Below are 27,728 nucleotides of genomic sequence, written 5' to 3' on the forward strand. Positions count from 1 at the left end.
AAAAGTTTTCCTTTAAAAGCATTTTTGGAACAGAGCGTCTAGATTGGCATGGACGCTTTTCCGCAAAAGCTTCTTTGCAGAAAACAAATCTGAGCTGTCTACACTGGCCCTCTTGCGCAAACGTTTTGCGCAAAAGGACTTTTGCCTGAACAGGAGCCGCATAGTATTTCCGCAAAAGCACTGACAATCTTACGTGCGTTTACCGAAATTCAAGCGGCCAGTGTAGACAGCTGGCAAGTTTTTCCAGAAAAGTGGCTGATTTTCCAGAAAAACTGGCCAGTCTAGACACAGCCATGAGGTGCATTCAAAGTGGGGGGGGACTCATAGCGTGGGGGGTCCACCCTAAACTTATAAAGGATCCCTCAGAAGGGCGGGGACCCATGGGTGCCGGGAGGGGGGGGGGGGGGGCGCCCCGCACCCGCACACTTTCATCCTTGGCGCTCGTTGCCGCCGAGCGCTCGGTCACAACTACAAGGGCAGCTGTTCGCGCGCTCTCTTTTGTATTAACCCCGTGATATCCCTCCGCCCGGAAAAAAAAATAATCCTGGCGCGGGGGCGGGGGAGTTTCCTCCTGCCCGAGACCGTGAATCGGTAACGAGCGCTCGAGATACCCCGGGCTGCCATTGCTGCCGCAGTGGGCGGCCCCGGAGAGGGCTTATTGAAGGGTCTAGTGGGCTGAGGGGAGCTGGGGGCCCGTAGTGGAGGGATACAGCGGTGACTCGACCGGGGAAATCCCCACTCCTACGTCTAGTAACTGCCCCGCCCCCTATAACGGTCCGTGTGACCAGCAAGGAGGCCGAGTCTTTGGGACGCCCCCCCCCCCCCCCATGGCGTATCCCTCCGCGTGGGGGGAGGGGGCTCCTTCCACTTCCGGGTCCGCCATTTTGTCTCCCTCCCTCCTGAGTAGTGGGGGGGCAGTTAAAGCCGCCAACGCCAGCGACCACCCCTCCCCCACTCGGGCCGGTGGGGCGTCCACGCTGGCGCCGTTGGGGGCCCCGCTTTGCTGGGGTAAGTGTGTAGGGGGTCAGTTTGGGGAGGAGGCCTGGGGGGGGGAATCCCTGGAGGATGTGGGGATACGTTGCCTGGCCGGGGGGGGGGGGGGGAATGACAAGGTCTCCCCTCCTCTTGAGAGGCTGGGGCAAAGGGCTGAAGCCTGAACTGGAGGGGGGGCTCCTCACTTGGGGGGGAGGGCAAAGTGGGGGGAATCCCTGTGGGGGGATCCCAATTCCGTGGGGCTGAGGGGAGGGCAGGGACAGGGTGTCTCGGAGCCTTAGTGGTGGGGGCAGAGCCCCCAGGGTTGCAGGACCCAGAATTAATGGGAAAAGGTCTGGGAGTTGACCCCTGCATCCTGCTCCCTTAAAGGCAAAAGGTTTCTTGCTTTAATTGAGACACGTGTTGCTGCTGGTGGGGAGGGAAGTGGACTTAGGTGCTGGAATCAGGGCTGGTGCAGCAGCATCTCCCCGCTTGAAGTGGTTTGCAATCTGCCAATGAGCAGGGTTTATAGTTCGGTTCCCTGGCTCTCCGCTTCCCTGGATATGGGCGGGTTGGGACCTGAGTGTCACAAACACATCCCTACATCAGTGACCACTAGAAATACATTTCAAAAGTTTCAGGCATCCGATCCTACAAATAGGGTGGGAGGCTCCCGAGGGATGATCGTGTCCGTGTTTAACAATGAATATAGGATAGTTAAAGTGCTATGAAAGAAATTGCAGGGTTAGTAGTTAAGAAAATTAAATCCCAACCCACAACATTAAGTCCCAATAGTGCAAATATTTACACCAAGATTAACTTTATGTACATTGAATTCAGTGGAGCTGTACATGTGCGTCAAGTGTAGATGTGTTTGCAGTATTTGTGCTTAAAATACTGTTGAAGGAGTAAAAACAATGAGAAGTCCTGTAGAGCATTAAAGACTGACAAAGTGGTGAAAGCGTATGCCCAAATAAATCTATTAGTCTTTAAGTTGCTACAGGACAACTTGTTTTTGCAGATACAGACTAACATGGTTACACTTCTGATACTTGTTAAAGGATCATTGAACATAAAAGCTGTACTCCTAAGAATCAGGGTAAGTAAAGCTAAGGTCATGATGATCCTGCAAACACTTGCCAATATTTACACATATACATAATCGCCTCAAAGTCAGTGTTTATGTACAGGGAGGTCCTGATCCTATAATGAGCTGGGCACATTATGCCAGTTTTGTGGTATATGGTGCTCATTGTAGGAGCTGGCTACAGTTAAAATGTATGCAAGCATCTGTGGGAATTGGGTCAGATCTAAAAGGTTCAGCAACAAATGTAGAATGCTTTAAGATGAAGCAAAGCTTGTTTAAAGTGGCCCTTTTAAGGTGTCATCATGCAAGCTGTCTGAACAATTAGAAATAGAGCGGGATTTTTTTCTTCTTTCAAGTTTGTTTCCATGAACCTTAAGTCTTTATGATAGAGCTGAAATTGTCACACTGCAGTCTTCTGTGTATAATAATTTGCATATAATAATTATTTAGTAAGCTTTAAAATACTGTCTTGTAAAAATCCTATTTTACATGGGGAAATGTTTGTTTATATTGGACATGTTACTTGAGGTGAATTAGTTTTTTAAAAGATTGTTTTACTGATATTTGCTTGGTCACTTACAGTATATTTGGACATGTTGAATTGTTCAGTGCAATGGAATAACTTTTTTCATAAAGCTTTTCTCCCTGTTAAAGACCTGATGCACTGATTAACTTTGCAGTTCAGTACTGATATACATAGACATTCACTTGTAGCCAATTGAAGAGCCTCACAGGTAAATTAATACTTAGGCTTCAAGTCAATTCTTCATAGGAATGAAATGCCACTATCAGTATCAGACAAGAATTTCAGATCTTCTTATTACCATTTTATATAGCTTTAAAGTGTAGAAGACTTAGCGCAGGACTAGAACCCAAGAGTTCCTATTTCCAGGTCTAAAATAGACTCCATTTATGAATTTGGACAAGTCACTTTAGTGACTGCCAGCTGTAAAATGAGGACAGGGATACCAGCCCCCTAACTCTTTGGGTTGGGGTATTTGTGAAGATGAAGTAATTTAACTTTGCAAAATACAATAAGTACGAAGTATGGCTGCTGTTTCTGTTGTAGACTTGGAATCAGGTCCATACTAAACTCCAAAATCAATGGGTTTCACTTGAGCCATTGATTTGTTTCAGCTGATCTAGTAGCAGGATTATGGTGGCAATTTGCTTGCATTCTCATCATGTTGTAAGTACTGAATGTTAAGATACTTATTTATTTTCATAAATACTTGAACTCATTGGCTGAATCAGGCATTGATTTCCAGGGTGCATCTATCTATGTTCTAGCTTGGGTGATAATATTTTAGTCATATTGAACATTTAATTTTTTTTCTGTTTTAAATGCAGCTTTCTGAAAATATTTGTTCCCATGTATAAAGATGTCGTTAGTGGACCTTGGGAAGAGGTTGCTAGAAGCAGCTCGCAAAGGGGAAGATGATGAAGTTAGAACATTAATGGCAAATGGTGCTCCTTTCACCACTGACTGGGTAATTTTTTTTTAATAGAAAAGGCTAATTTCTCTGTAAAGGTAATTGCTCCAACTACAATATAGAACAGATACTTTGAGGGTATCCTAAAGAGTAGGTTGATAGCCTTAGAGTCCTAACTTAGCTCATGGTTACCCTCCCTTTGTAACTACAGTAAAACTCCAGTGGTCCGGCACTCCTGATAGTCTGGCACCATCTGGAACCCGGAAGTGCTCCGGGCAGCCGGACAATTGGAGCTGCTCTGTCCCCGGCTTCCCCGATTCAGCTGCTGCTGAAACTGACCAGAGGCTGACTCCTGGAAGCTGGGGGTAAAGCAGCTCTTCCCCGGAGTCAGCCGCTGGTCAGTTTCAGCAGCGGCTGACTCCAGGAAGCCTGGGGCAGAGCAGCTGGGGTGCTGCCGGGTTGGTCCCGCAGCACCGAGGGGCGCATCCCCCGCACTCCACCCCAGACCCCGCATAGCCCCCCCTTCCGATAGTCCATCATATCTGATAATCCGGCACCCCCTGGGTCCTAAAGGTGCCAGATTATCGGACGTTTATGTGGCAAGGACCTGACTGATTAACTGTGACTTTTCATTGAAGCAGCAAGAATTCCAAATCATACCCATTTTTGTAAGAATTTATGCATGCTTAGGCCCTGATCCTGAAAGTTGTCAATACTGGCTGAGCCTGTTCTTGCGGTAGGTCTGTGAATAACTTTACTATCGTTAAGTAGCCTCACTGGGGTAAATGGGACTAGTTATGGGTAGCGAAGTTAATTGTGATTGTAAATAGTCACAAAATGGGGCTGAACAATGACATTCATGCTGCAGGTAAGTTGCCAGCATAGCCACTTTGAGTGCCACAGTTATAGAATGTTGAATTTTTACCTAGTGTGGGTTTAAAAAAAAATCCTTCTTTAAAATGATTAACTTGTAAAGTACATTTAAATCTTCATCTTAAAAATTGTAAGAGGGAATTAGAGCAGTAAGACACTAATATTGATTCTAAAGCCTTTTTTATTTTTGTGGATATATTTAAAATGTTTCATCTAAAGTAATTGTATATCAGATTTTGTTTGACAGAACTTTAGTTCAGCGTTCAATATATTTTAAGCCTTTGCCTTAGTGCAGATGATCAGAATTAATTTTGTTTGCTATCTATGCACAGAATATCATCCCAATTATTAATTTATACACTTGGTGCTTGTTGCAGGGTCAATTGCTGGTTGGCTTGATCCCTTGTGGCAGAGCATACCACAGCCATCTCTCTGGATTGGGTGACTCCTGCCAGGAGCTGCTCTCCAGGTCCCATGGTGATCTATCCTTTTACACTCAGCCCTTTACCACTTCTTGACACTCAGCCCCTATGGCCAGGTCACTTGGTTTTGCCCCTTGCTCCTGGGCACTTAGGGGTTTGTCCTTTCCCTTCTGTGAGAGATGTGGTAGGGATGTAATTTATAGTTCCTTAAAATTGCTGAACACGTTAATGGAAATAAATAGGTGCTTCCACATCTATGTTGAACAGAACTTTTTAAAAAAAACCATTTTTAATATACAGCTTGGGACATCACCTCTTCACCTCGCGGCCCAGTATGGCCATTATTCAACAGCAGAAGTGCTGCTTCGAGCAGGTGTTAGCAGAGATGCTCGAACCAAAGTGGACAGGACCCCTTTGCATATGGCTGCAGCCGATGGACATACACATATTGTAGAACTGCTAATTAGGGTAAGTGATATGTCACACATAAAACAGTCTTCAGAATATTAATCTGATCAGTAACGTTGTAATGTCACTGTTCAGGCATTATTCTGTCAGCGGTTCCTAACCTTTTTTTATACTTCAGAGAGGCAAACTCAATCAAAAACTGTTGGCGAGCTGGCACTGAAATATTTGCATAATCATTATGGTAATTAATTCATTTGCATATTCATGATGGTAATTTTAGCCCATGGTAAAGCAGGCAATTCAAAGGAGGGGAGACATGATGGTTAACAAGAATTTGAAAAAACTGCTGCAGACAAACATTTAAAAAAACAATAAAATAGTTGCTAATACTTGTTAAAGAGTATTCTCCAGTCCAAACCTTTTGCCTCAATTGCACTAGAATTAGAGGCAGAACTAACAAGTCTGACTGTGCTGACACATTCTGCATGTTCATATTTTCCTATGCACTTAATAATGCATAATTATAACGTGTGTACCTTCTGGCTGGGAGCAGCTGGAGGCCCGGGGAAAGTTCCTGCTTAGTAGGGAGGGAGAAGAACGGGGTCGCAAGAGCAGCTGCCCTGCACTCGGTGGTTGGCCCTGCCAGCCGTGACAGCTGCCATGCACATGGTGCTTGGCCCTGCCGGTGGGTTGCATAGTGGTCGCTGGAGCTGGAACTGGGGCCACGGTGAGGCTGCCCCAGTAGGGAGAGCCTCACCATGGTTCTAGCTCCAGCCGCAGCACACCCAGCTACCAGCTGCCCCACTTACCTTGCTGCTGCGTGTGGAAGTGCACAGGAAGGGAATTCCCTAGGAACCCCAGGGGTCAGAACTAAATAAAAGCTGGGGGCATTGCGTGGCAATGTGCTGCAGCCCATCAGATGGGTCCACGGCCTGCCACTGGTCCACAGACCGGGGGTTGGGAACCGCTGCTCTATGTGAAGAAGTTAGATTAATGCCAATTCAATATTTTTATTTGTACAGGTTGAACCTCTCTAGTCTAGCACTCCCTGGTCTGGCAACATTTGTGGTTGGCATAATTTTAGTTAGTTGGATGTCTGTTTATCATGCATGTGGCCAAATTTCCTATGGTCCTGTAAAGTTTGTTTGAAAGCCAGGACTGGTGGCTGTAATGGTCCGTACTGCTGTTTAGCTCTAATTTATCCCTAAATGTTTTCAAAGAGCCCAGTAAGCAGTGGAAGCGTTGGTAATGCTGCTAGACAATATTGATCTGTGGTTTGGCACTGGTCAGGTCCCAAGGGTGCTGGACTAGAAAGGTTCAACTGGTAGGATGAAATACAAAACTTCTTTCCCCTCTAACTATAATTTTAAAAACTTTTCTAAAGAAAACCTCAGAATTATTCAATGAAATCACTGCTTAATGTAATGATAAATACAGGGGATGTAAAACAAGTTCCCAAACTTTTTTTTTTCTTTTTTGCTGGGCCCCCTTTGAAAATATTTCAGGCTGTGACAACACCTTTCCCCTCCTTCCTGCATGCCACCCATAACACTCCACATCTCTGGTGCTATTGGCCGTGGCACCTTCAGAACTGGGTGAGCAGCCAGAAGCCACCACTCTTTGGCCACCCATCTCTGAAGGCAGTGCCACAGAATATACGGTAGCAGTTCTGCAATCTTATACAATAGTCTTGCAGCCCCCAGTTAGGTTGGAACCCCAGTTTGAGAAATGCTGATTGAAAACTTAGTGTAATGCCTGTGCAGTAGAGCAGGAAGCACGTACTTCAGGATAAGGTAAAGCAACACTTTGATTAAAGAATCATATTGTCTGAATTGATTTACCTATTGTAACAAATAAAAAAATATAAAAAAAGCTTTTTAAAAAGACAGTCTTTCTAAAAGTACACCAAAAGACTAAAAATAATAAAAAGGTGCATCAAAAAGTCAAAAAAAGTTTTAGCTAGCAATTTAGGAAAAAGATTGAATGGCTAAGTATGATTCAAGCTACAGTAAAACTCCAATTGTCCGGGATCCGGCACTCCCAATAGTCTGGCATCAACTGGAACCCAGAGGTGCTCCAGTCAGCCGCTCTCGCAGCTGGGCCGCTGCGTTCACAGCCCCACGCCATTCTGCTCATGGTCCCCAGCTCTCACAGCCTCCAGCCTGCACTTGCTAGCAGCCGGCTGCTGAGCACCAGCAGTTGTCTTGGGACCCGGACATAAGGTTGGGGGAGAAGGAGGACTGAGTTTCAGCAAGGAGGGGAGGTGTTTGGCTCTGGCGAAGGGGAGGGGAGGGAAAGAAAGGGGTATTGCGTTGGGAGTATGCCCTCTTATAGTACCTCCTGGTATTCCAGCATATCCGATAATACGGCACCACCTAGGTCCCAAAGGTGCCAGATTATCGGAAGTCTACTGTAGTTGCTAACTGTTAGCCATTCAATCTTCTTCCCAAATTGCTAGCTTAACTTTATTTTTGACTTTTTGGTGCACTTTTTTTTTTAAAGTCTTTGGTGTGCTTTTATAAAGATTGTCTTTTTAAAGTTTTTTTAATATTTGTTTTTATTTTTATATTTTTGGTCTTAAATCTAGTGTGTTTCAAGTAATAAAAACTGCCAGGTTCGTTTTGATATGCTTATATATTTTGAGCTAAACTTTTTTTCAAAAAATTTTTTGCTCTAGGTATTTACATTTGTAATGAAAAACAGTTGTGTGTAAGACAAGGATAAAGTACCATGAATTAGCAAATATAACGCGCAGGTTATACATGTGTTTACAACCCCTTCCCCCCGCAGGTTATACATGTCCGCATCTTATACAAGCTGATTTTTACTCAGATTAAAAGAAGACTAACATGATAAAATCAGCATCTTCTATTTAATAAGAATTTAATTTAATAAGAGCAGCGATGTTTCTCAATTTCCATTTCTTCTTTTTTCCACTCCCGAATAGACTTTTCGTTGACGAAAATTTTCTCCCCACTGCTCTATTGCCATTTTCTTTTGCATATGTCAGAACAGATCATTTAAAATCGGATGTATATGATTTGCGCATAGGCATCCTTACAAATATCTTGTTATAAACTGAAGGGGTTTTAAAACGGTGTGGTTTGTAGGCCTTATATACCGGTAATAGCGTAGTACTTATTGCTCAGCGGCCTCAGCTGCGGTTCATTACCTGCGGGTTATGTACCTCCACAGGTAATCTAAGATTTTTTTTTACACGTGAAAGAAAAACCACGGGTAATGCACAAGTGCGTGTTATGCATGGACTCGAGTTATATTCGCTAATTTAATTGAGGAGATTGATCAATTATTTCGTTGGTGAAAAGGAGGAAGGCTTTGAAGACGCTGTAATTCTTGTAAGGCATCTTTATGGCAAACATTGTTGCCCATTAATTTGTTTGGATCGATTTTTGTCAATCTCTATGCCTTCTAAAGAACGTACTCAACTGAGCACCACAAATGGTTGAGCTGACGCAAAGTATTGAGAGCCAAGGTTTACAACTGCTCTATCCACTGTGTTCCTTTGTAGTTTGTGGATGGTGACAGCATAAGTGTGGATGATTGGAAGCATTCACAGCTCCACCAAGCCGTATCCAAAATTTGTTTGAAATTGACATGTGATTGGCTCGTTGATGTGTTTTCTTACATTTGCATTTCAACTTTGGTGATAGCAGTTTTGTAAGTTTGGTTGTAGGGCCATATTATATTGGTGATGGTGCCAGTTTGTACCGAAGCATAACTTCAGCACCCAGATGTATTTCAATTCTCTTTGGAATGCCTGCCATTTGATTAATCTTTGTTGGATAGCTTGATAAAGGTTAGGCACTCATCTTCTCTGCTCAGTAAGGATATCTTGCGCTGTGATTGTGAACATTTGGAGGTTTGCATTGTCTAAACTGGACGAAACTTGATTATTGTGGTCATCTACCATTTTACAAGTTGGCATGATTCTCAAAGCTTTTCCGAGTGAAAAGTCCCCTTGTTTTCTTTCCTCACATTTATGTAGTAAAATATTTAGTTGTTCTCATGTGAGGTTTTTCCTCTTGAAGATTATTTAAAATTTCAATAAATGTCGTATCCCTTCCCTGTCACATGTTTTCAGTCAATTCATAAAAGATACAGAGGTGCCAGAGATGCACAGCAGGTCTCATTGAACCAGGTTGTTTATAAATGGGACTGCCTGATACTGGTGGAGGTTGAAGGAGATCACTGAAGAGCAAGATGTTCAAGCCTCCAGCTGCTCCCAAGGTTGCTGGATTTGAGCCCACCACCCTGTGTGCCCCAGGCAAATGCTCTGTCCCCTAAGGCACTCCAGAACCCACCCCACCTCCCTGCCTTCAGAGGATCCCTTATCCTGCCTTCCTAATGTGGGAGCCAGCTCCATCCTCTAGGATGTGGGGGGAGCAGAGCTTGATCTGCGGAGGGGGGGACAGGGCTCAAGCCCACCACACTGCACTCCCCAGGCAAATGCCCTAGCCCCTAAGCCACTCGGCAGAAGCCCTTCCAACCCTTGCAATACAAATACAATGCACACCCATATGTTTGTGTGTGTGTGTGTGTGTGTGTGTGTGTGTGTGTGTGTGTGTGTGAGTTGAAAATCCCATGATAGACAGACAAAATGGTGGCCATTTAATAGAAAGATTGTCTAATAATAACCTAGGATAAGTGTATTTATAAGAGATGAATATCAATGCAAATCTCTAAAGTGGTACGTGCCTGGATATGCACGTATTTGATATCATGCTAGGTGGAGTCCATGAAGGACTTAGATGTTACAATGCTGAGCATGATGGTGGCACTGAACTTTAGGTGCCTAGAAACCTCACAGGAACAACACTGTGATCCACAAAGTCAGGCTAGGCGTCTGTATTGCCTGTAACAAATGTGGGAGAGAGGTGTTAGAATTGAATCCACAAAAGCCAGCTCCATGCTAAAGTACCAATTGGAGATGCTGATGAGGGGCGTGTGCACTCTTCTCTGAGACAGGTGCCTAACTTTATGCTGCAGGGAGGGACCTCTCCAGCAATCTCTGAATGGGAACCTGTCATTTTTCTGCCTCTTAAGCACCGCTGAGCATACCTACTGAATCAAGCTGTGTGTGTGACTTAGGCAGCCAAACATCTGTCTTCCCCATTAGGCTGCTCTGCACATGCCTAGAGGCAGAAACATAGGTGCCCAGGGAACTTTTACTCTGACAAATGCAGGTGCTGAGTGAGTTTTGGCACCGGTAGGGTTTGGCAGGAGTTTTGTGGATTCCAGTGGAGCCAAAACTGGGACTTAGCTACCTAAGTACAGGATTTAGGTGACTTTGTGCATTTCATCCCTTTGTGTTTAACTAGTTTCCCTGTTTCTTTGGAATCAGGGAGAGACCATGCTCTGGAAAAAATACAGTTAGATTAAACTAATGCTTTTATTTCTCTCAGAATGGTGCTGATGTAAATGCCAAGGATATGTTGAAGATGACTGCCTTACACTGGGCAACAGAACACAACCATCGAGACGTTGTAGAATTGCTTATAAAGTATGGAGCTGATGTTCATGCTTTCAGCAAGTTTGATAAATCAGCCTTTGATATAGCCTTGGACAAGAACAATGCAGAGACTCTGGTAATGCTGCAGGTGGGTTAATTACAGAAAAAGTACATCATCTGCCTACAGCATTTCCCAATGCAATGAGAATGAACATTTTCTATTGAAACTTTCTTGTTGGCATGCCTGAATCAAAGAGTAACTTGTGTAAAATATTGCAGTGGCTATTAGTGTCTTCATCACTAAAGAAGTAAATTTGAAGAACATCGCAAATTTCTGAACTTCATTGGGTTTCTTTGCAGACAGACTCTCTGTAGAAACTTCAGATCTGAACTCATTGAATTAACTTTGTTGTTGGAATTTTTGTAGAAACATGCCTCTGGGAAAAGGGAGTTAAAGATGCAGATTATTTTAATTTTATTACAAGGTTGACTAATTATTGTTTGGAAAAAGCTATTTAGATAGTGGCCTTGATTCTCTGTTGTCCTGTAACTTGTGTATTGATTTACTCTAGGGACGTTAGCGAGTATTTGACTACCCGATAAGCATAAGCTTATCCAGTAGTCGAGTAGAGTATTGACTACTTGCTCTCCCCCCGCCCCTTGGTGCCTCTGTGAGAAGCAGCAAGGGGGAGGAGGGAACAGGAGCTGGTGATGTGGGGAGCTGGCTTAAAAAGCTGGTTCTCCTAGCACTGCCACATGTGCCTCTCTCGCTCCAGCAGCAGCCCCTGTTCCTGGCGGACTGCAAACAGAGGCTGCTAGACTCGGCATGAGCCCGGCAGCTCTTACTACATTTAAAATGCAGAGTTGCAGTGCAAGTGGCTCCTGGAGTTGGCACATGCTGGGACTTCTCAGTCCAGGCTTGAGGTGGCTCCTGGAGCTATCGTCTTGACTACATGATTAGCCAGATAACCACAGTTTAACGTCCTTAATTTACCCCAGTGTAAAATGTTACTTTTTGACCACAGAAGGTGCATAGCAGTAGAGAATCAGGCCCCAAAAATGCTGTATGGTAGCTAAGTATGATTTCTCTTATTGGAGATGAGAGAAAAATGTGTCTAATTGCATTTTCTTCTTAAGGAGGCAATGCAGAATCAGGTAAACACGAATCCAGAGAGATCAAATCCTGTCACAAATACAGTGACTGTTGCCTCACCATTTATCCTTGCATCAGGGGAAGTTCTCAATCTTGCTAGTTTTGTTTCTTCAGCAAACACCAAACCAACCTCAGGTAAGAGTCTGTGAACATGTAGGAGAAAAATGTTTCTTCAAAATATTTCTGGTTTAAGGTTTTTAGAGAGGTGCGTACCTCAGTTCAGTCTTCTGAATTGTAGAAGGCAGAAGTTCCAAGTTGGTAGAGAGAGATTTTTAAAACCTCATGCAATGCACCAGAATACCTGCCCTGTCAAATATATATGCTTTATCTGAAAAGATAATGAGCTAGAATTTCATGTGGCATAAAAAGGGTTGTTCCACTGAGTAAGTGGAGAGCTTTGCTATTTTCACTATTTCACTATTATTTATAAGCAATAAAATAAAACCTTCATAACTTGGGAAATGTAAAGGATTCAAGTTACAATGCACTGACCATTCCATTGGTAAAATAATTTGAGTAGGTACCTAATTTCTACGTACCCATTTGGTACCTATGTCCTAAATTTGTGAAGGACTCATTTAGTGTTCTGTTTTATTATTTATTAACTGGAAGAGCACAGTGAGTTATCTTGTGTATCTGAATGTCAAATCAGGAAGCAGATGGAAAATCACTGTAGTGAATGTATCTTGGGTGTGCAGGTTTCTCAAACTTATTTTTTCTTAGCAAATAGGATAGAGATGATAAAAACGAGAGAGCAAGTTATTACCATAAATTTTGTCTGGGGAAAAAAAAATCATTTAAGGCTGACCATAAATTCTTTCCTTATGTGAGACTTTATAACATATTGTGTTTGTTGTATTTGGGAAGTCCAAACTACTGTTTTTTTTCAGTCTTAAGGAGGCTTCTAAATACAAGGTTTATGAAGCAAGTTGAGGGCCTGACCCTGCAAACACTTCTGCATGTGAGTAATTTTTTAAATTAATGGGACTGTTCACATGCATGAGTGTTTGCTGTAGTTGACTGGAGCAGTGTTACAAATGTGGATGTTTCCTATTTTCAGTTCTAAGATCTCAGTGCTGCAATCGGATTGATAAAAGCAGCACCCTAAACCTGTGTGTGTCCCCACTGACTTCAGTGAGACTCTGAACTTACTTTGAGTAGGAACTTTCCATGTGATTTTTTTTTTTCTATAATAAACTGATAAATTCTGCAATTAACCCTCTCTCCAAACTTGAGGATCAACAGGAATATTTCTGTTCAGTACTTACATGGATAATGACACAACTTTCCTTAAAACTTCTTAAAACATGGCATTGCTGCAAATATCTGGTTAATGTTAAAAATATGAAAAGTCCTGCATGTTTTTTCCCATTTTGTTCTTTTTGGGTGCCAAACTGAAAAACTTTATTTCCATTAATAGTCCCTCCTGGTCTATTTTGGGGATAATGGTTTGCTGACCCCCGTGTTATTGGTTTTTCCCTTATTTGCCCACAAGAGGGCATTAGAGACTGTATTTCAGACATAGCAAGTAGTATAACTTTTTTTTATCAGTGAAGACACTTTTTGTACCACTTCTTGCTTGCAGATGATTAATGTTTATTTAAAATTAGAAACTCCTTAATGAGGACAAATGTCTGTACTTGACTGAAGAAATTTTGTTCAGAAGTAACAAAGTTGTATGTTTATGAAAATGGCATATTGAATATACCAATTTTGTCTCGGGGGGGGGGGGGGGAACCATGGTAAGTCTGCAACTAAATACAGTGAGCAGTCCTGTGGCTTGTTAGAGACTAACAAATATGTTAGGTCATGAACTTTCATGGATAAAACCACTTCATCAGATGAATTGGAGTGGAAATTACAGAATCCAGGGTATATACAGCTGCAAAAGCAGTTACCTGTCAACTGTAGGATCAGTGTTAATGAAGCTAATTAAGTTAGGCTGGATTTGTCCCCTGTGTAGCATTTGATATGCAAATGTAAATTTCAAAGGTAGGGGAAATTGCCTGTATAGTGCATTAATCAGTTAATATCTTTATTCAAATCCCAAGGTGGCAGTATCAAACTTGTAAATGAACTCCAATTCAGCTGTCTCCCTCTATACTTGAATAATAAAATTCCTTTGTAGAAGAATGGCTACTTTTAAATCCATTATTGCATGTCCAAGCAGGTTAAAATACTAATTTTGGTATCACTTAGGTTTCTTTTTTCTTGTTCTGTTAGTACTGTCTTCAAGTGAAATGGACTGCTGTGGTCAGTTGAGGAACGAAGCTTCTTGCACTGGAATTGGGATGATTTTTGTTCCTTGCACAGAGCAAAATCTGCAGTCCAAACATCTTGATATGCTGACTCTCTCATAGTCTACACCATTTTCTTTGTTGCATTTTAACTGACTGGTGTAATTTGTGAAGCTGGTTTTCAAACAATATGTTGAAATTGCTAAATAGTTATAATAGACTGATTTAGCTTTCAAGTAAAAGCTTTGATTGTTGATTTGTAACAAACAAAACATATATTTTCTAAAAAGCAGTGCTGAATGGAGTCCGTACTTAGGCAAAATTTAATACTAAAAGAATTTGGGTTGTATAGTTAGCTTATTCCGACTAGGGATGTGAAGGACTAGCTGACTAGTCGACTATTCAGTAAGCAAATGCTTATCGGATAGTTGACTAGTTGCTCTTCCCCCCCTTGTTCTGAGGCAGCAATGTGGGGGAAGAAGGAGGTGCCAGATGCCGGGCTCCACGCAGCACTGCCCCTTTGAAATGCCGCATGCAGCCCAGGGCCAGCTGGGGTGACCTACTTGAAAGGTGGAAGCGCTCTATCAACTAATTGAATAGTCAATGCAAAATGCATCAACTATTTGATTAGTCAGTCGATACTTAACATCCTTAATGCCTACAGACTTTTAAAAATATTATTTTGCCGTTTGCAATGCTGTAATTGAAATTAATGTAATACTGCAAAATCAGGTTTTGCACATACAGCTTTTGCATAATGGTAATTATATTCAGCCTGTGTAATCAGACTTCATCTCTTCTGTGCTGGTAAGGCCCTGTATTTTGATCATGTGTGGTTTTAAACATATTAGAACATAAGCATGGCCAGACCAAAGATTCATCTAGCCCATTCTCCTGTCTTCCAACAGTGGCCTATGCCAGATGCCCCAGCGGCAGGGAATCATCAAATAATCCATCTTCTGTCACCCATTCCCAGCCTCTGACAGAGGCGAGGGACACCATTCCTACCCATTCTGGCTAATAGCTATGGACCTAACCTCCATTAATTTTCTAGTTTTTTCTTGAACCCTGTTAATGTCCTGGTCTTCAAAACCTCTTCTGGTAAGGAATTCCACAGGCCAACCATGTGCGGTGTGAAGAAAAACTTCCTTTTATTTCTTTTAAACCTGCTACCTATTAATTTACTTTGGTAACCCCTAGTTCTTATGTTATGGGAACACGTAAGTAACTTTTCCTTATTCACTTTTTCCACACCAGTCATGATTTTATAGACCTCTATCATATCCCCCCTTAGTCTTCTCTTTTCTAGGCTGTAAAGTTCCAGTCTTTTTAAATTTCTCTTCATATGGCACCTGTTCCAAACCCCTAATAATTTTTGTTGACCTTTTCTGAAGCTTTTCCAATGCCAGTATATCTTTTTTTGAGATGAGGCGACCACATCTGTACGCAGTATTCAAAATCTGGGCATACCATGATTTTATATAGAGGCAATAAGATGTTTTATATCTTATTCACTATCCCTTTTTGAATGATTCCTAACATTGTTTGTGCTTTTGACTGCCATTGCACACTGAGTGGATGTTTTCAGAGAACTATCCACAATGACTCCAAGATCTCTCTTGATTAGTTATAGCTAAATAAGTCCTCATATTGTATGAATAATTCAGATTATTTTTTCCAATGTGCATTACTTTACATTTATCAGCATTAAATTTCATTTGCCATTTTGTTCCTCAATCACTTAGTTTGGTGAGATCTTTTTGAAGCTCTTCAGTCTGCTTTGATCTTAATTGTCTTGAGCGGTTTAGTATCACCTACAAATTTTGCCACCTCACTGTTTACCTCTTTCCCCAGATCATTTATAAATAGACTGAGTAGGATTGGTCCCAGTACTGACTCTTGGGGGACACCACTAGTTACCGCTCTCCATTTTGAAAACTTACCATTTATTCCTACCCTTTGTTTCCTGTCTTTAACCAGTTATCAATCCATGAAAGGATCTTCCCTCTTATCCCATGATAACTTACTTTACTTAAGAGCCTTTGGTGAGGGACCTTGTCAAAGGCTTTCTGAAAATCTAAGTACACTATATCTTCCGGATCCTTGTCCACATGTTTGTTGACCCCGTCAAAGAACTGTAAAAGATTAGTAAGGCATGGTTTCCCTTTACAGAAACCATGTTGACATTTTCCCATCAAATTATGTTCATCTGTGTGTCTGACAATTTTATTCTTTACTGTGGTTTCAACTAATTTGCCCGGTACTGACGTTAGACTTACCGGTCTGTAATTGTCAGGATCATTTCTAGAGCCCTTTTAAAATATTGGCATCACATTAGCTATCTTCCAGTCATTAGGTACAAAAGCTGATTTAAAGAATAGGTTACAAACTACAGTTAATAGTTCCTCAATTTCACATTTGAGTTCTTTCAGATCTCCTGGGTGAATGCCATCTGGTCCCTGTGACTGTCACATGGGACATTGTTCACATCTGTTGAGAATGAAAGCTATATGTGGCGCCAAAATCTGGTTTTGGTAGTCCAGTGGATTACCATCTGGCCTCTTTGTAGGTGGTCTTTGTGACAATGCCCGAGTAAGACCTCTTAGCTTGCATCAGTTTATTTAGTTCCTTTGCATTGCTTCTAATTACATTTATTTTTAAATTCAGTAAAATGAACATTAAATATAAGATACTTATTTCAGACAGCTTTTAAGAACAGTACATGGGACTGTTTTAGAGCTTAAAGTAGTCTGTTCAGTATAAATTATAGGCTGGAAAAATTGCTCCAGTAGGGCAATAGTTTTTTGGCAACCCTTCTTTGCTTGAACAGCTTTTAATAAAGTTATGATAATATGGTATCATACTTATACTTCATATCTCCTTCCCTTGCTTTCATTTCCCCAAAACAGGTGATTCCCATGTATCTACAGTGCAGTTTTCAAACTCAACAACCTCTGTGCTTGCCACACTTGCAGCCCTCGCTGAAGCATCTGCTCCCCTTTCCAATTCAAATAGAACTACAGGTAGGTAAAATGAATCTGGCATTGACATCAATGTATTTAATCCCTAGTGCATAATTTGCAAGGAATCGTAAGGAAATTAGGTTACTTAAATCCTTTTTACAAACTATACTTGAATTCATTCAGCATAACTCAAGAGAGTTGCTAAATTATATGATATTTGGCAGTAGTTAAAAGACTGATGGATTAATCTGTTATCCTAGTTCATACATATTTCTATAGACTATAGTTGCTGCTTTGAATGAAGTACCAAAGTGTGTGGTTTTTTATATACTATCCACTCTATCCTGTTTTGAGCTGGATACTGTTATAATTGTTCTGCCGAACTGTCTGTTATAAACAGAAAAGAACACAGCCTGTATCTCTGTCAGAAGCTCTTTATTAAACAAATGTGGTATTTTTTTATTCCAGTTTTATGGAACAGATTGTTTGAAATGTTTTTATTGCAGGCTTGATATTTGTTATGTTCCTCCTGATTTTACAAACATCATGTTTTTACAAATAAAGTATTTGGATGTCTTGAGACATTGATAACATTTGGGTTCTTTTATGCATACCATAGAAGTTTAATTTTCTGAACATCGGTATTACAAACAGCCAGTTACATGAGCCACTTTTTTCCTGACAGTGGGAGGTGGAGAAGAGTCACATAGTAAAAGTGGTGTTTATGTTCCAATGCTATCATTATATGGGAAATTGCTTTGCAGTGGTTTTGAAATACAAGAAGAAAATAATTCATGACACCAAACTGCAACATATGCACTATACCTGCTTTAATTGAGATGTTCATAAAATTTAACTTCCTTATTTTATGAACTCCACAATCCCCAATTGGTTTGTAAATGGGGTTCTGCAGTACTTTATTCTGAAATACTGAGTTTTATGGTTGTAATTCTCAGCCTGTTTACCATTGTCGTCCACATCTACAGCTCTGTATTATGTGGGCTATATCCACAAAATATATATACCACCTACATGGGCCACAGCTGTGTGCTGATTGAGTCTTTGGTTGAGCACCATTGCTTTATTGTATATTTACAATGTGCAGAGTAGAAACCAACAGTTGATGTTAAAATGATCAAGTCGTCCATCTTTTTAAATATAGCCTTACGTAATCTTTTTTAACCTTTAAACACTTTTCCCCAAGAGATGGAGTACTTTTTATTATATTAGTTTTATTTGTATTTGTGAATGCTGGTGCTTTAAATTCATCTAAGTATTTGAAGATAATTATTTTTTACCATTGAAAAGCTGCTGTGGTTGTATTGGTATTGTGTTCACTTTAGAATTCAACATTTTCAGATGCTTCAGTGTTTGGAGTTCTTGTGCAGTAAACATGGCCTTATTTACGCCAAGCCTAATAGCTTTTTCTTAAAAAAATATAACTTGGGAGTTTTTGCTCTGCTTTTTCCAGCTAACACAGAAGAAATAGTGGAAGCAAATTGTGTAGATTCTGCCATACAACAGGTGGTTGGCAGTGGAGGTCAACGAGTCATTACGATAGTAACAGATGGCGTTCCACTGGGCAGTCTCCAGACAACCATTCCTACTAGTGGTATCAGTCAGCCGTTTATAGTGACCATGCAAGATGGACAGCAAGGTAAGAAGCTGCTCAGCTTAGAACACAGTAAGCCAGTTTTAGACCTTCCTAAAGAAGAATTTAAAAAAGGTATGGCAGATGCATAAACATAGATTCAGGTCTGTGAATCTAGGAAACTAGGCATGGTGGAAAGTAAAGGAAAAATGAAGCCACTGCTTGTAGTGTGCTGTTATAAACGTCTACCTTCTGAGTAAGCTCTATAAACCTCAATTCTCCTCTTGATTCTTTTATGACTGAGGCTAGTTACAAAATCCTTCTGATTGTACACAGATACATACTAGGGATGTTAAATATCAGTTAATTGAATAGTCGATTAACCTCATGAATTTTTACCAGTTAGTCAACTACTCTATGGGGAGTCCCTGTCTGTGGGGAAGGGTCTGAGCTCCCAGACCCGGCACAAACCGGAACTGAGCCGGTCTGCCTGCCTGCCTGGATCCTAATACTCTTTAAATACAGAGCCGCAGTGTGGGTAGGTCCAGGACCCAGTGCAAGCCAGGACTGAGCTGGGCTGCTGGCCAGCCTGCTAAAAAATTTACTGGCAAGGGGTAGGGGGGAAATGTGTGTAGTCTACAGCATTAACCTATAAGCTTTTGCTTATTGGTTAATCGACTACACTATTACATTCCTAATACAGACAGTGCTACATTTTTATACTAATATTAATAGTTGAATTAAAATGAGTGAAACAAGTATAATGATAAATATTTGCCATTGTTAAATTCTGTTAGGCTGTCTGGTGCTTTCCTACCAGGTTTGTCTCCTACTGTTGTCTCCTACTATATAAATGTTTATATCCTCTCCATTCTGGACTTAAGTGACTCAACCAATTATGCTTCTATCAAGGTCCCTTGGGTGATTATTTCAGAGTCTAAATAGAATTAGGTGTTAAGACATTTTACTTGATTGTCAGGTTAAATATATCTTTTCAACCCATTACCTGAGACCATTCTATTTGGTTAGTTTCACAAACCAAATGTGCATGATATTTGGTAAAACAAGTCAAAAATCCCAAGCACTTGCATGCTGATTTTTTTTTTAACTTATCTGAGGAATGTAATATATAGGCTATGTATATTAGCTGTGATCCAGTTAACTTGCTATATTGGGTTGGGGAATATTTTTTGAGTCAGGGACTGCTGACACACAGAAAAATCAGTCAGGGGCTGCACACAAGTGAGAAGTGGGGGGGGAACAATAAACCCTCACTGTAGCTCCTGAATGAGAAGACGACACTCCCCACATTCCCCTTGAGCACCAGAGCCTACGGGTGCCCAGCCTAGTAGATTTTTGTGTGCTTCAGCCCCACGGGAGGCAGCAGGGGCCAGCACAGGTACCACAATGTTGGGAGGATGGTTCCTGAGCCTTGGGGGCCAGATCCAGTCAAGTTGAGGGCTGCATCTGGCCCCCGGGCCTGAGGTTCCCCATCCCAGTGCTATATGGATGCTTGGGTATTTGATACCTCATATTATCCTTTTTTGCTAATGAGTAATGCATAGCTTTATAGTTAGAGCCCTGCATGGATACAATATTTGTATCCAATTCAGCAAAAATGAGCTGCAGACATCCACACATTTGCAGGGTTCTAGATACAAAATCTGTATCCATATCTGCAAAAAAACACTGTAGATATAAGTGGATATCCATTAATTTACAGGGCTCTATTTATAATGGTCTCATGCAACACACATGCAAATGTATAGGTTGTTTAGAGATGGGCCTATTAATCATAATTAATTACTTATTTTAATTTCACTTCTGTTTGCAAACAGTCTATTAACGGAAAGCAGTTTTTCTCAGATTTACTATTCAGAATTATTTTCCAGATATTTTCACACAATTATTGATCTGTAGCTTCTTCTGTCAGTGTTCCTAATTAGAACTCTTTTTTGATAGAACACAATAGTCCATATATGTTTCTGATTGGATGAAATGTTACATATCCGGTTCCATGTACAAAAACTTGTTTTATAATGTATTTGTCCTCTGGAATATTCATGAAACATAATCCATGACTTGATAAGAAGCTGTGCATCCCATCAGTGGATTTTAGGAATTTCTGATTGTTTTCCACCACTTCTGTGCAGAATATTACTCTGAAATCAACGTGTGAGGAAAATATCTGTCTGTGTGGATTTCTGTAACAAAAGTAACTGTAATCCATATTCATTTCCTTCATTTAATATTCCTTGACTTGTAGTTCTAACTGTACCTGCTGGTCAGGTTGCAGAAGAGACAGTTATTGAAGAAGAAGATGGTGATATAGAAGAGGAAGAACCTCCACCAGCGAAGAAGCAAAAAGTTGACCAAAATTTAAATGATTTGGAGGAAAACAAGGTAAAAGTTCCTGTGTGTAATTTTCATAGAAAATGGGTGCAGTCTAAACTATCAGTGTCCACTGAACGGAGAGTGGTGAGTTTCAGGTATATTTAAATAACTCGCTATAGATGATGTGGCCTTAAATGATCATGTCTTTATAGTCAGACTTTTCAGAAATGCCAATGTTTCTCATTCTTTCTGCTCAATCTACATGATCAGTAACTAACACGCAATACCTTAATACCGCTTACCTCTTATGCAGTGTTCTTCAGTAGATCTCAGATGCTTTACAGAGAACATGAGTATCATTGTCACCATTTACAGAGGGAGAATCAAAGGCACAGAAGGGAGAAATGACTGCCTATTGTCACCCAGCAGGCCAATGGCAGAGCAGAGAATAAGAACTCAAGTCTTCTCATGCCGGTACTCTGCCCACTGAACCCAAGAGGCAGGAGAGTTAGCAGTTGAGTTTCTGGTGGTAGAAAGAAGATTCTCTTTCAAATGGCTCTGTGTAATTTTCTAAAACTACAGTAATAACAGACCCATTATGGGACTGACCTCTCCACATTCCAACTGCTGTTTTTAAACAAACTCAGATAACTTATCCAGCACGTTTCGTTTGGAAGGATATATGCTTTTGCATGCACCTTTTGATTTTTAGGGGCGACCAGGTGCTGTGAAGTTTTTTTTTTTAGTCTATTTCTCCAACCCTCTCTCCAGTTGCCAACACTGTTGCTTTTGCATCTGGACTATTAAAAAAATGGCAACACTCCAAATCTATTTTTATGGAGTCACTTATAGAGAACTGCCCCCATCTTACCTTGCTAAAAAGACCAGCAGTCAATTTCTGCATTAACATACATGCTGAGCAACTTCATTTTGCTTAAAACATAGATAAATCTCAAAGCCCTGGTCTATGGTACAAGTTCAAATTTACAAGCAGTGCACCACGGAATTCAAAATGTGTACTCCTGCTTTTCACGAGTAATGCTAATTCTAAAATAGTAATTTTGAAATAACATTCGTTTGGATGCTTTGGTGCCACTAATTCAAACTAGTTGGTCTCAAGGAGGCCTCCTGCAGCTCCCCAGAGTGCATCTTGGAGCTCTAAGTCCAAGGTAGCGTGTTCACATTAACAGAGACTGCCTCAGACTAATTTCAATGCTTCCCTGTAGTGAGGAGACACTCTCGTTCAAATTTGTTAAATTGTGAGTTCTTAAGTCTAATTTGGTAATTTCGATATAGTTTCCTAGTGTAGACATGGCCTAACAGAGCTGGGTTGTATCAATGAGTAGAGGCAAAAGGCTTCGTAGCCCTATGCCCTGAGGCATCTGTTATGTCTCGATGTGCTTGATCTGTCCTTTTTTTAACCTGCATCTAGTTATTGTCTATAACTGCTTGCATCCAAAATACAGGAACTCATTTGGGCATTAGTCAGAGACTATCTTGTCTTGTAGGACGATAACGAAAGGGAAATGTTACAGCAGCAGTTGCATGAAGCGAACCGAAAGGCGCAAGAATATCGCAGCCAGCTAATGCAGAAAGAACAAGAAGCAGAGCAATACCGGCTAAAGCTTGAAGCCATGGCAAGACAGCAGCCCAATGGTGCTGAGCTTACAGTGGTCGAAGAGGTTGCTGAGGTGGATGCAGTTGTGATATCGTCAGAGGAAACGGAAAGGTCTGCAGCCTCAGTAGTGGAAACAGCGCAGCCTACTGACATTGTTGTGGAAACTGTGACATTGTAACATGGGGATTATCAACTCCGTTTTTAAAAGAAAAAAAAACCCTTATTTTAAAGGAGGTGCTGTTGACAAGCAACATTGTGAGCTAAGGGGTTTATTGAAGACCCTCCATGCAACTGGAATATTGAAGAACTGAACTGCTTGTGTGGTCCCATTCAGAGAGATGAAATCTCTTCTGCAACTCATAACATTAATTTTCTTTGAACACAAACCCAAAGGTGCTTTTATAGTTTGGTGTTGAGAGAGAGAGAGAGAGAGAGAGGTATATTTTTTAAAGAATCTTAATACATTTAGCCAGCAAGTGGCCTACAAACCTATTTTATGACATAGGCCTATGATGTGGGAAGAAAAAGGGTGGGTGGGGAAAGAAGTACCTCATTGCCAAAGTAGCTGGTAGTAGCACTCAGCTGCCCTGAATTTACTGCACTGAAAACACATTTTATGCAATGACATATTTGCACCCTGTTTGTAGTCATCAGATTGGAAACCACAATTTGGAATCTCAAACAAATAATTTGTTTGGGGATACAAACTTTTCATTAAAGCTGGCTTTTATTGGAAAGCGAACGTTGCTGAGATGAAAACACTATCGACGGCATCTTCCAAAACCCTTTGAGAGAAGGCAGAAGAAAATGGCTTGGTCTTTGCAGATGAGACATTTCTTTCAAAATGAATCCAAAATACAATACTCCTTCAAGAACAAACCACAGACTAAGATTGCATAAGCTTTAAGATTCAAGCAATTTGAAGTATCAGGGAATATTAAAACTGCCTTTTAGGTCTCTCTTTTTCCAAAAGGAAGAAAAGAGCTATCTACATTTTGAACCCTTTAGTACCTAACATGATACCAGGTAAAAATTAGACCCTTCAGGTTTTTGAAACTTGGTCAGGTTTTTTAGCATTTTTGTGCTAATACAGTAGCATCAACTCTGCTTACATATGCAAAATAAAATATAAAGTTGTTTTATAGACAGTCGGGGAGGTTAATATGTTTGTCTCTGTTTGGGAAGTGGGTAGGCATCTCACATCATTACTAATCAAAATTGTCTATTTAAAATATGCTAAAATGGTTTGGTTTTTTTAAACAAGTGACTGAACTTACTATTAAACGTTTATGGGTATCTTTCTTTACTATTGCTTGCAGACCCATAGAGTAAAGAAGTTATATGTGTTGCCTGTTGCAGGCTGGGGGATTGTATTTTAAAATGAGTGAAATGTATCACATGCAGAACTGTCTTTTCAGTTACAGGACAGATGCAAAATTATTGGAAGTGCTGTGAGTAGCTGTGGGAAGTATTATTTGTCTTAATTAATGATGATGAGTAAAACAAATTTAAATTGAAAAACTTAATAGAATGTAGCCTGACCAGTTTCCTGTAGAGTTTTAAAAAGTTTAAATCACTTCTAGCTTAAACTGACATGCTGCAGAAACTCTTACTGCTTTCTTGACAAGTTTGAAAAATCTGCCTTCCTTTTCTAAGGCAAGTATCATTAAATTCATGGTTTCAGTTTGCATAATGTAGTGTCTCCTACATACTTCCATGCTTATGTTATGCTATTGTGAGGACTGGCAGTATTCATGGTAGTTATTTAATTTCATGGTTGCAAAGGTCTGCCTTATGGTGTTTCTCTTATTTCCTATGGTGTGTCCCGATAATATGGTTTTGTGTAGATACAGGTACCTCTTTCATGACATTTCTTTTAAAACAGACATACCCATGTTAGAACATCTGAGATGAGTGACATAGAGAGATGCTTTGATCCGCAAAGTTACTAACTTCTGGAGTCCTGAACTGTAATCCTGGGCATGGTCACAGATAAAGATGTGTAGGCTTCTGTGTAGAGAAGACTGATTCACATCAGGAAAACATGGCCTATGTTAGACTGCTCAAGAATTATTTCAAATTGGTAGCAGTGATGTTGCAGGTCATATCCTGGGAGGAGCCATGTTAAGCCTATTTGAATCAGGTTTTGCTTTGTGCAGTGCTGCTGTTCTTTCATACTCATGAGCATGAGATAAGTGTACGTTTCTTTAAAATGTAACCTCAGCCTATCTTAACAGCTCGAATTCTTAAGTCTAAAGTATTTACGTCCATGTGCACCCAAACATTTGATCTGTTTTTCTGCTAAAAATGAATTGCCTCTGCTCGTTCAACAAATGTGAGATGCTTCAGTCTCAAACATGAATTATGTTTGACTATGCATTATGGCCTAAAAGCTCTATCTGTACATATAGTGCTAGAGTCTTCCATTACACCCTCATTGGATTGAATGTTTGAAATAGAGCAGAATTTGGTAAACATCCACACTGCAGAATACATTAGCTGTTGTGATCCCTCCTTCTGGGGCATCTGGTATTGGCCACTGTCAGCAGACAGGACACTGGGCTAGATGGACCTTTGGTCTGACCCAGTATGGCTGTTCTTACATGTGTAAGTTGTATTTATTCTGTACATATGCTTACAGTGCAAAGCTTCTAGGTAGTGCAGATAGTATATTGTGCCTTTAGAAATGAAGGAAGAAAAAATATCCATTATAATGCTGGATTAATATAAAACTCAAATAGTCTAATTTGGTAGTTTTGATAGAAAAAGAATTATGACTTCTGAACAGAGATGTTGCCTGCATTAGTAGAAAAAGCATTGTTTAGTTTTCATTTGAAAGAAAGAATTGTAGAAATTAGATCTTTTCAGCTCTGTTTGGTTGAGTCCATATCCCTCTCAATATAAGACTACTATGTTTTCTGAGGTTTTGCTCAGTCTAATGCTAAATGGCACAAAATGGGGGTATCTACCTGTTGTGGAATAATTTCCTTGTTAATTTTCCATTGTCAGGGAGTGTTTCTTACTGTCTGGGCTTTTAGTTTATTTTGTGGAGTTCCCCATCCTCCCCCAAAGTGATTATTGGTTGCTGGATCATCTCTCTCTGATCAAATCTTGGCATCTGATTATGCACAGTTTCCATAGAAGCCAACGAGAGAGACTTTGGCTTTTTGTTTTGTAGATGATACGTGTCATGTAAATTTTCCTCTCTTTAGGACTTGTGGATAAAATGTGAAGGGACCCAGACATTTAGAATCAAGCGTACCGCTTTGGACAGCAACTTCAGAAAGCCAAAGAAGGGTAAAAATCTCTTTGATGAAGCCAATCACTGCTAAAATATCATTCTGTGACACTTGGCAATGCTCAGATTCCTTCATTGGGCACTGTACAAACACACAGAATGTAATCCCTACCCTAACTAGGGATCTAAGAAAGGACAAACCAAGTAAAGGTTGGTCAGCGATATTAAATCCAGTTAAAATATTTGTTAAAATTAATGTAAATGAAATTAGATCCTTTTTGGAATGTTGCATTTCATCATACTTCAAAGCTTCTCCCTGGGACGTGTGATAAATGCAACAAATAAGAATCAAAAAGCAAGACTGAGCAAAAGAGGTGAACCCTCTCATAGCTGGATTGGGGATAGGAAATAAACTAGTTTGTAAAATGGAGGGAGGGAAATTGGAGGATGTGAGCCAAAGTCAGGGTTTGTTGAAGGGTTACACGTGTAATCTGATGGACACTTGCTGTTTGCAGAACATACAAGTCAGTGTATTCTGCCACAGTACAGAAAGATATGACAGCATCAATGTCCATGTTAGAACACAGCACACAGTGAATTCAGTGCCATTTTGACTTGTAATTTATATCCATTTTTAGGCCATAACCCTTATAAGGAGGCTGGTTGTACCATTAGTGCAGCTACACCAAAAGTAGGAAGTGTCCCATAGTCATTTAATTTAATATAGTGGGCCAGAGTCGCCCATGCTATAACCCCCGTAAATGAGTGGAGTTACCTAGATGAAGTTGGCTGTATTTTCATCACTTACTTTAGTGCAATTAAAACTTAACAGTCCATAAATTTCAGAAACATTTCCTGTTTTTTTTCTTTGAAATATTGTGCAATGTAAAGATATGCCCTAGCAATCCAGTCCAAGCTGAAATTGTGTATGTGGTGTGGATTATTTTCTTATTTTAAAACAGCTGGCTACATTTTAACAGTATTTTATTGGTTGTTTTCACCAACAGCTTTAGGAAAGACTTATGAAACTACTTTTTGTATTGTAAAAACTGCCATGGGACTTACTGGTTTTATGTATCAAAATGCATTTATTTATAAGCAGTGTAAACTATTTATAAAAGACTTTATATCTTTTCAAAAAAATGTTTTGAGGAAGGCTTTAATAATGAAAATATGGAGAAACAGGACTCTTAATTATTTTACACTTTCACTATATGTCAATAAGAGAACTAGTGTTTTCTCTGAATTGGAAAATACATTCTTTCCTTTGCTTTGTTTTCTGTACATATTACAATAGTCTGTTCTGAGTTGAAATTCTTTTATACACTGTGAAATTGCATCAGAAGGGGTAATACAGAGATAAATTGATTTAGCAAAATGCTTATAGGTTTAAGGGGCACTACCAAGTTGAAAATTACATTTGCCTCAAAATTGTGCCTACTATTGTTTCTTGTAAGATCCAAGATTACAATCACTGAAAAGCTAGCAAAAAAGATCTGCATTTGACAGCACTTTGTGTATAGTAATTTTCAGTGTTTCTCATGTGTCTTACTTTTGCTTAAAAGACCCATCTGTTGGGAAATGGAATGCCTGCTCCCCAACATGCATGTGTACACACGTGCGTGCATGCTCTTGCTCTCAAAAAGGTTCCTAATGTACTGTTTAAAAGTTCTGGAATTTTAAGTGAGTCTTTTTTTTTTTTTTTTAAGCACACAGTATTCTGTTCATGTTTTGTGGTGTGAAAAATTCACCATCACTATGTGTTACAAGTTTTCACACCCCATGCTTGAACTAAGACTACAGCACATTATAGAAGCGCAGCATTCAAAAAGACAATTTCAAACTTGTGCATGCCTTTATCCATGGCATTTATATGATGATCACTGGCCTTTGAACAAAGAGGCACTGATATATTCTGGTTAGCACAAG

The 27,728-nt window shown here is 40.3% G+C and overlaps 1 protein-coding gene across 5 annotated transcripts; it reads left to right on the forward strand.

The window, feature by feature from the left end:
* Positions 1–833: 833 nt before the first annotated feature.
* GABPB2 (GA binding protein transcription factor subunit beta 2) lies at positions 834–27,508 on the forward strand. Of its 5 annotated transcripts, XM_075908425.2 has the most exons (10): positions 836–1,008; positions 1,994–2,071; positions 3,410–3,549; positions 5,088–5,255; positions 10,619–10,813; positions 11,803–11,953; positions 16,965–17,078; positions 18,490–18,675; positions 20,876–21,012; positions 22,452–27,508. In XM_075908425.2, the coding sequence occupies exons 3-10, from the start codon at positions 3,442–3,444 to the stop codon at positions 22,737–22,739; spliced, it is 1,347 nt and encodes a 448-aa protein (XP_075764540.1). In that variant the 5' UTR covers positions 836–1,008; positions 1,994–2,071; positions 3,410–3,441; the 3' UTR covers positions 22,740–27,508. The 5 variants fall into 5 exon arrangements, with proteins under 5 accessions (XP_075764541.1, XP_075764540.1, XP_075764539.1 ...); XM_075908424.2 differs by lacking the exon at positions 1,994–2,071; XM_089772524.1 differs by lacking the exon at positions 1,994–2,071 and having other exon boundaries at positions 22,410–22,466.
* The last annotated feature ends 220 nt before the right edge of the window (positions 27,509–27,728 follow it).

Source organism: Pelodiscus sinensis, chromosome 22, assembly GCF_052426305.1.
Source record: "Pelodiscus sinensis isolate ZL-2025 chromosome 22, ASM5242630v1, whole genome shotgun sequence".
Classification (NCBI taxonomy): domain Eukaryota; kingdom Metazoa; phylum Chordata; order Testudines; family Trionychidae; genus Pelodiscus; species Pelodiscus sinensis.

Coding starts and splice junctions, on each gene's coding strand:
- GABPB2 (XM_075908425.2), top strand. CDS start 3,442: ATGTCGTTAGTGGACCTTGGGAAGAGGTTGCTAGAAGCAGCTCGCAAA. Junction 5,256..10,618: donor TTGTAGAACTGCTAATTAGG/GTAAGTGATATG, acceptor TATTTCTCTCAG/AATGGTGCTGATGTAAATGC. Junction 10,814..11,802: donor AGACTCTGGTAATGCTGCAG/GTGGGTTAATTA, acceptor TTTCTTCTTAAG/GAGGCAATGCAGAATCAGGT.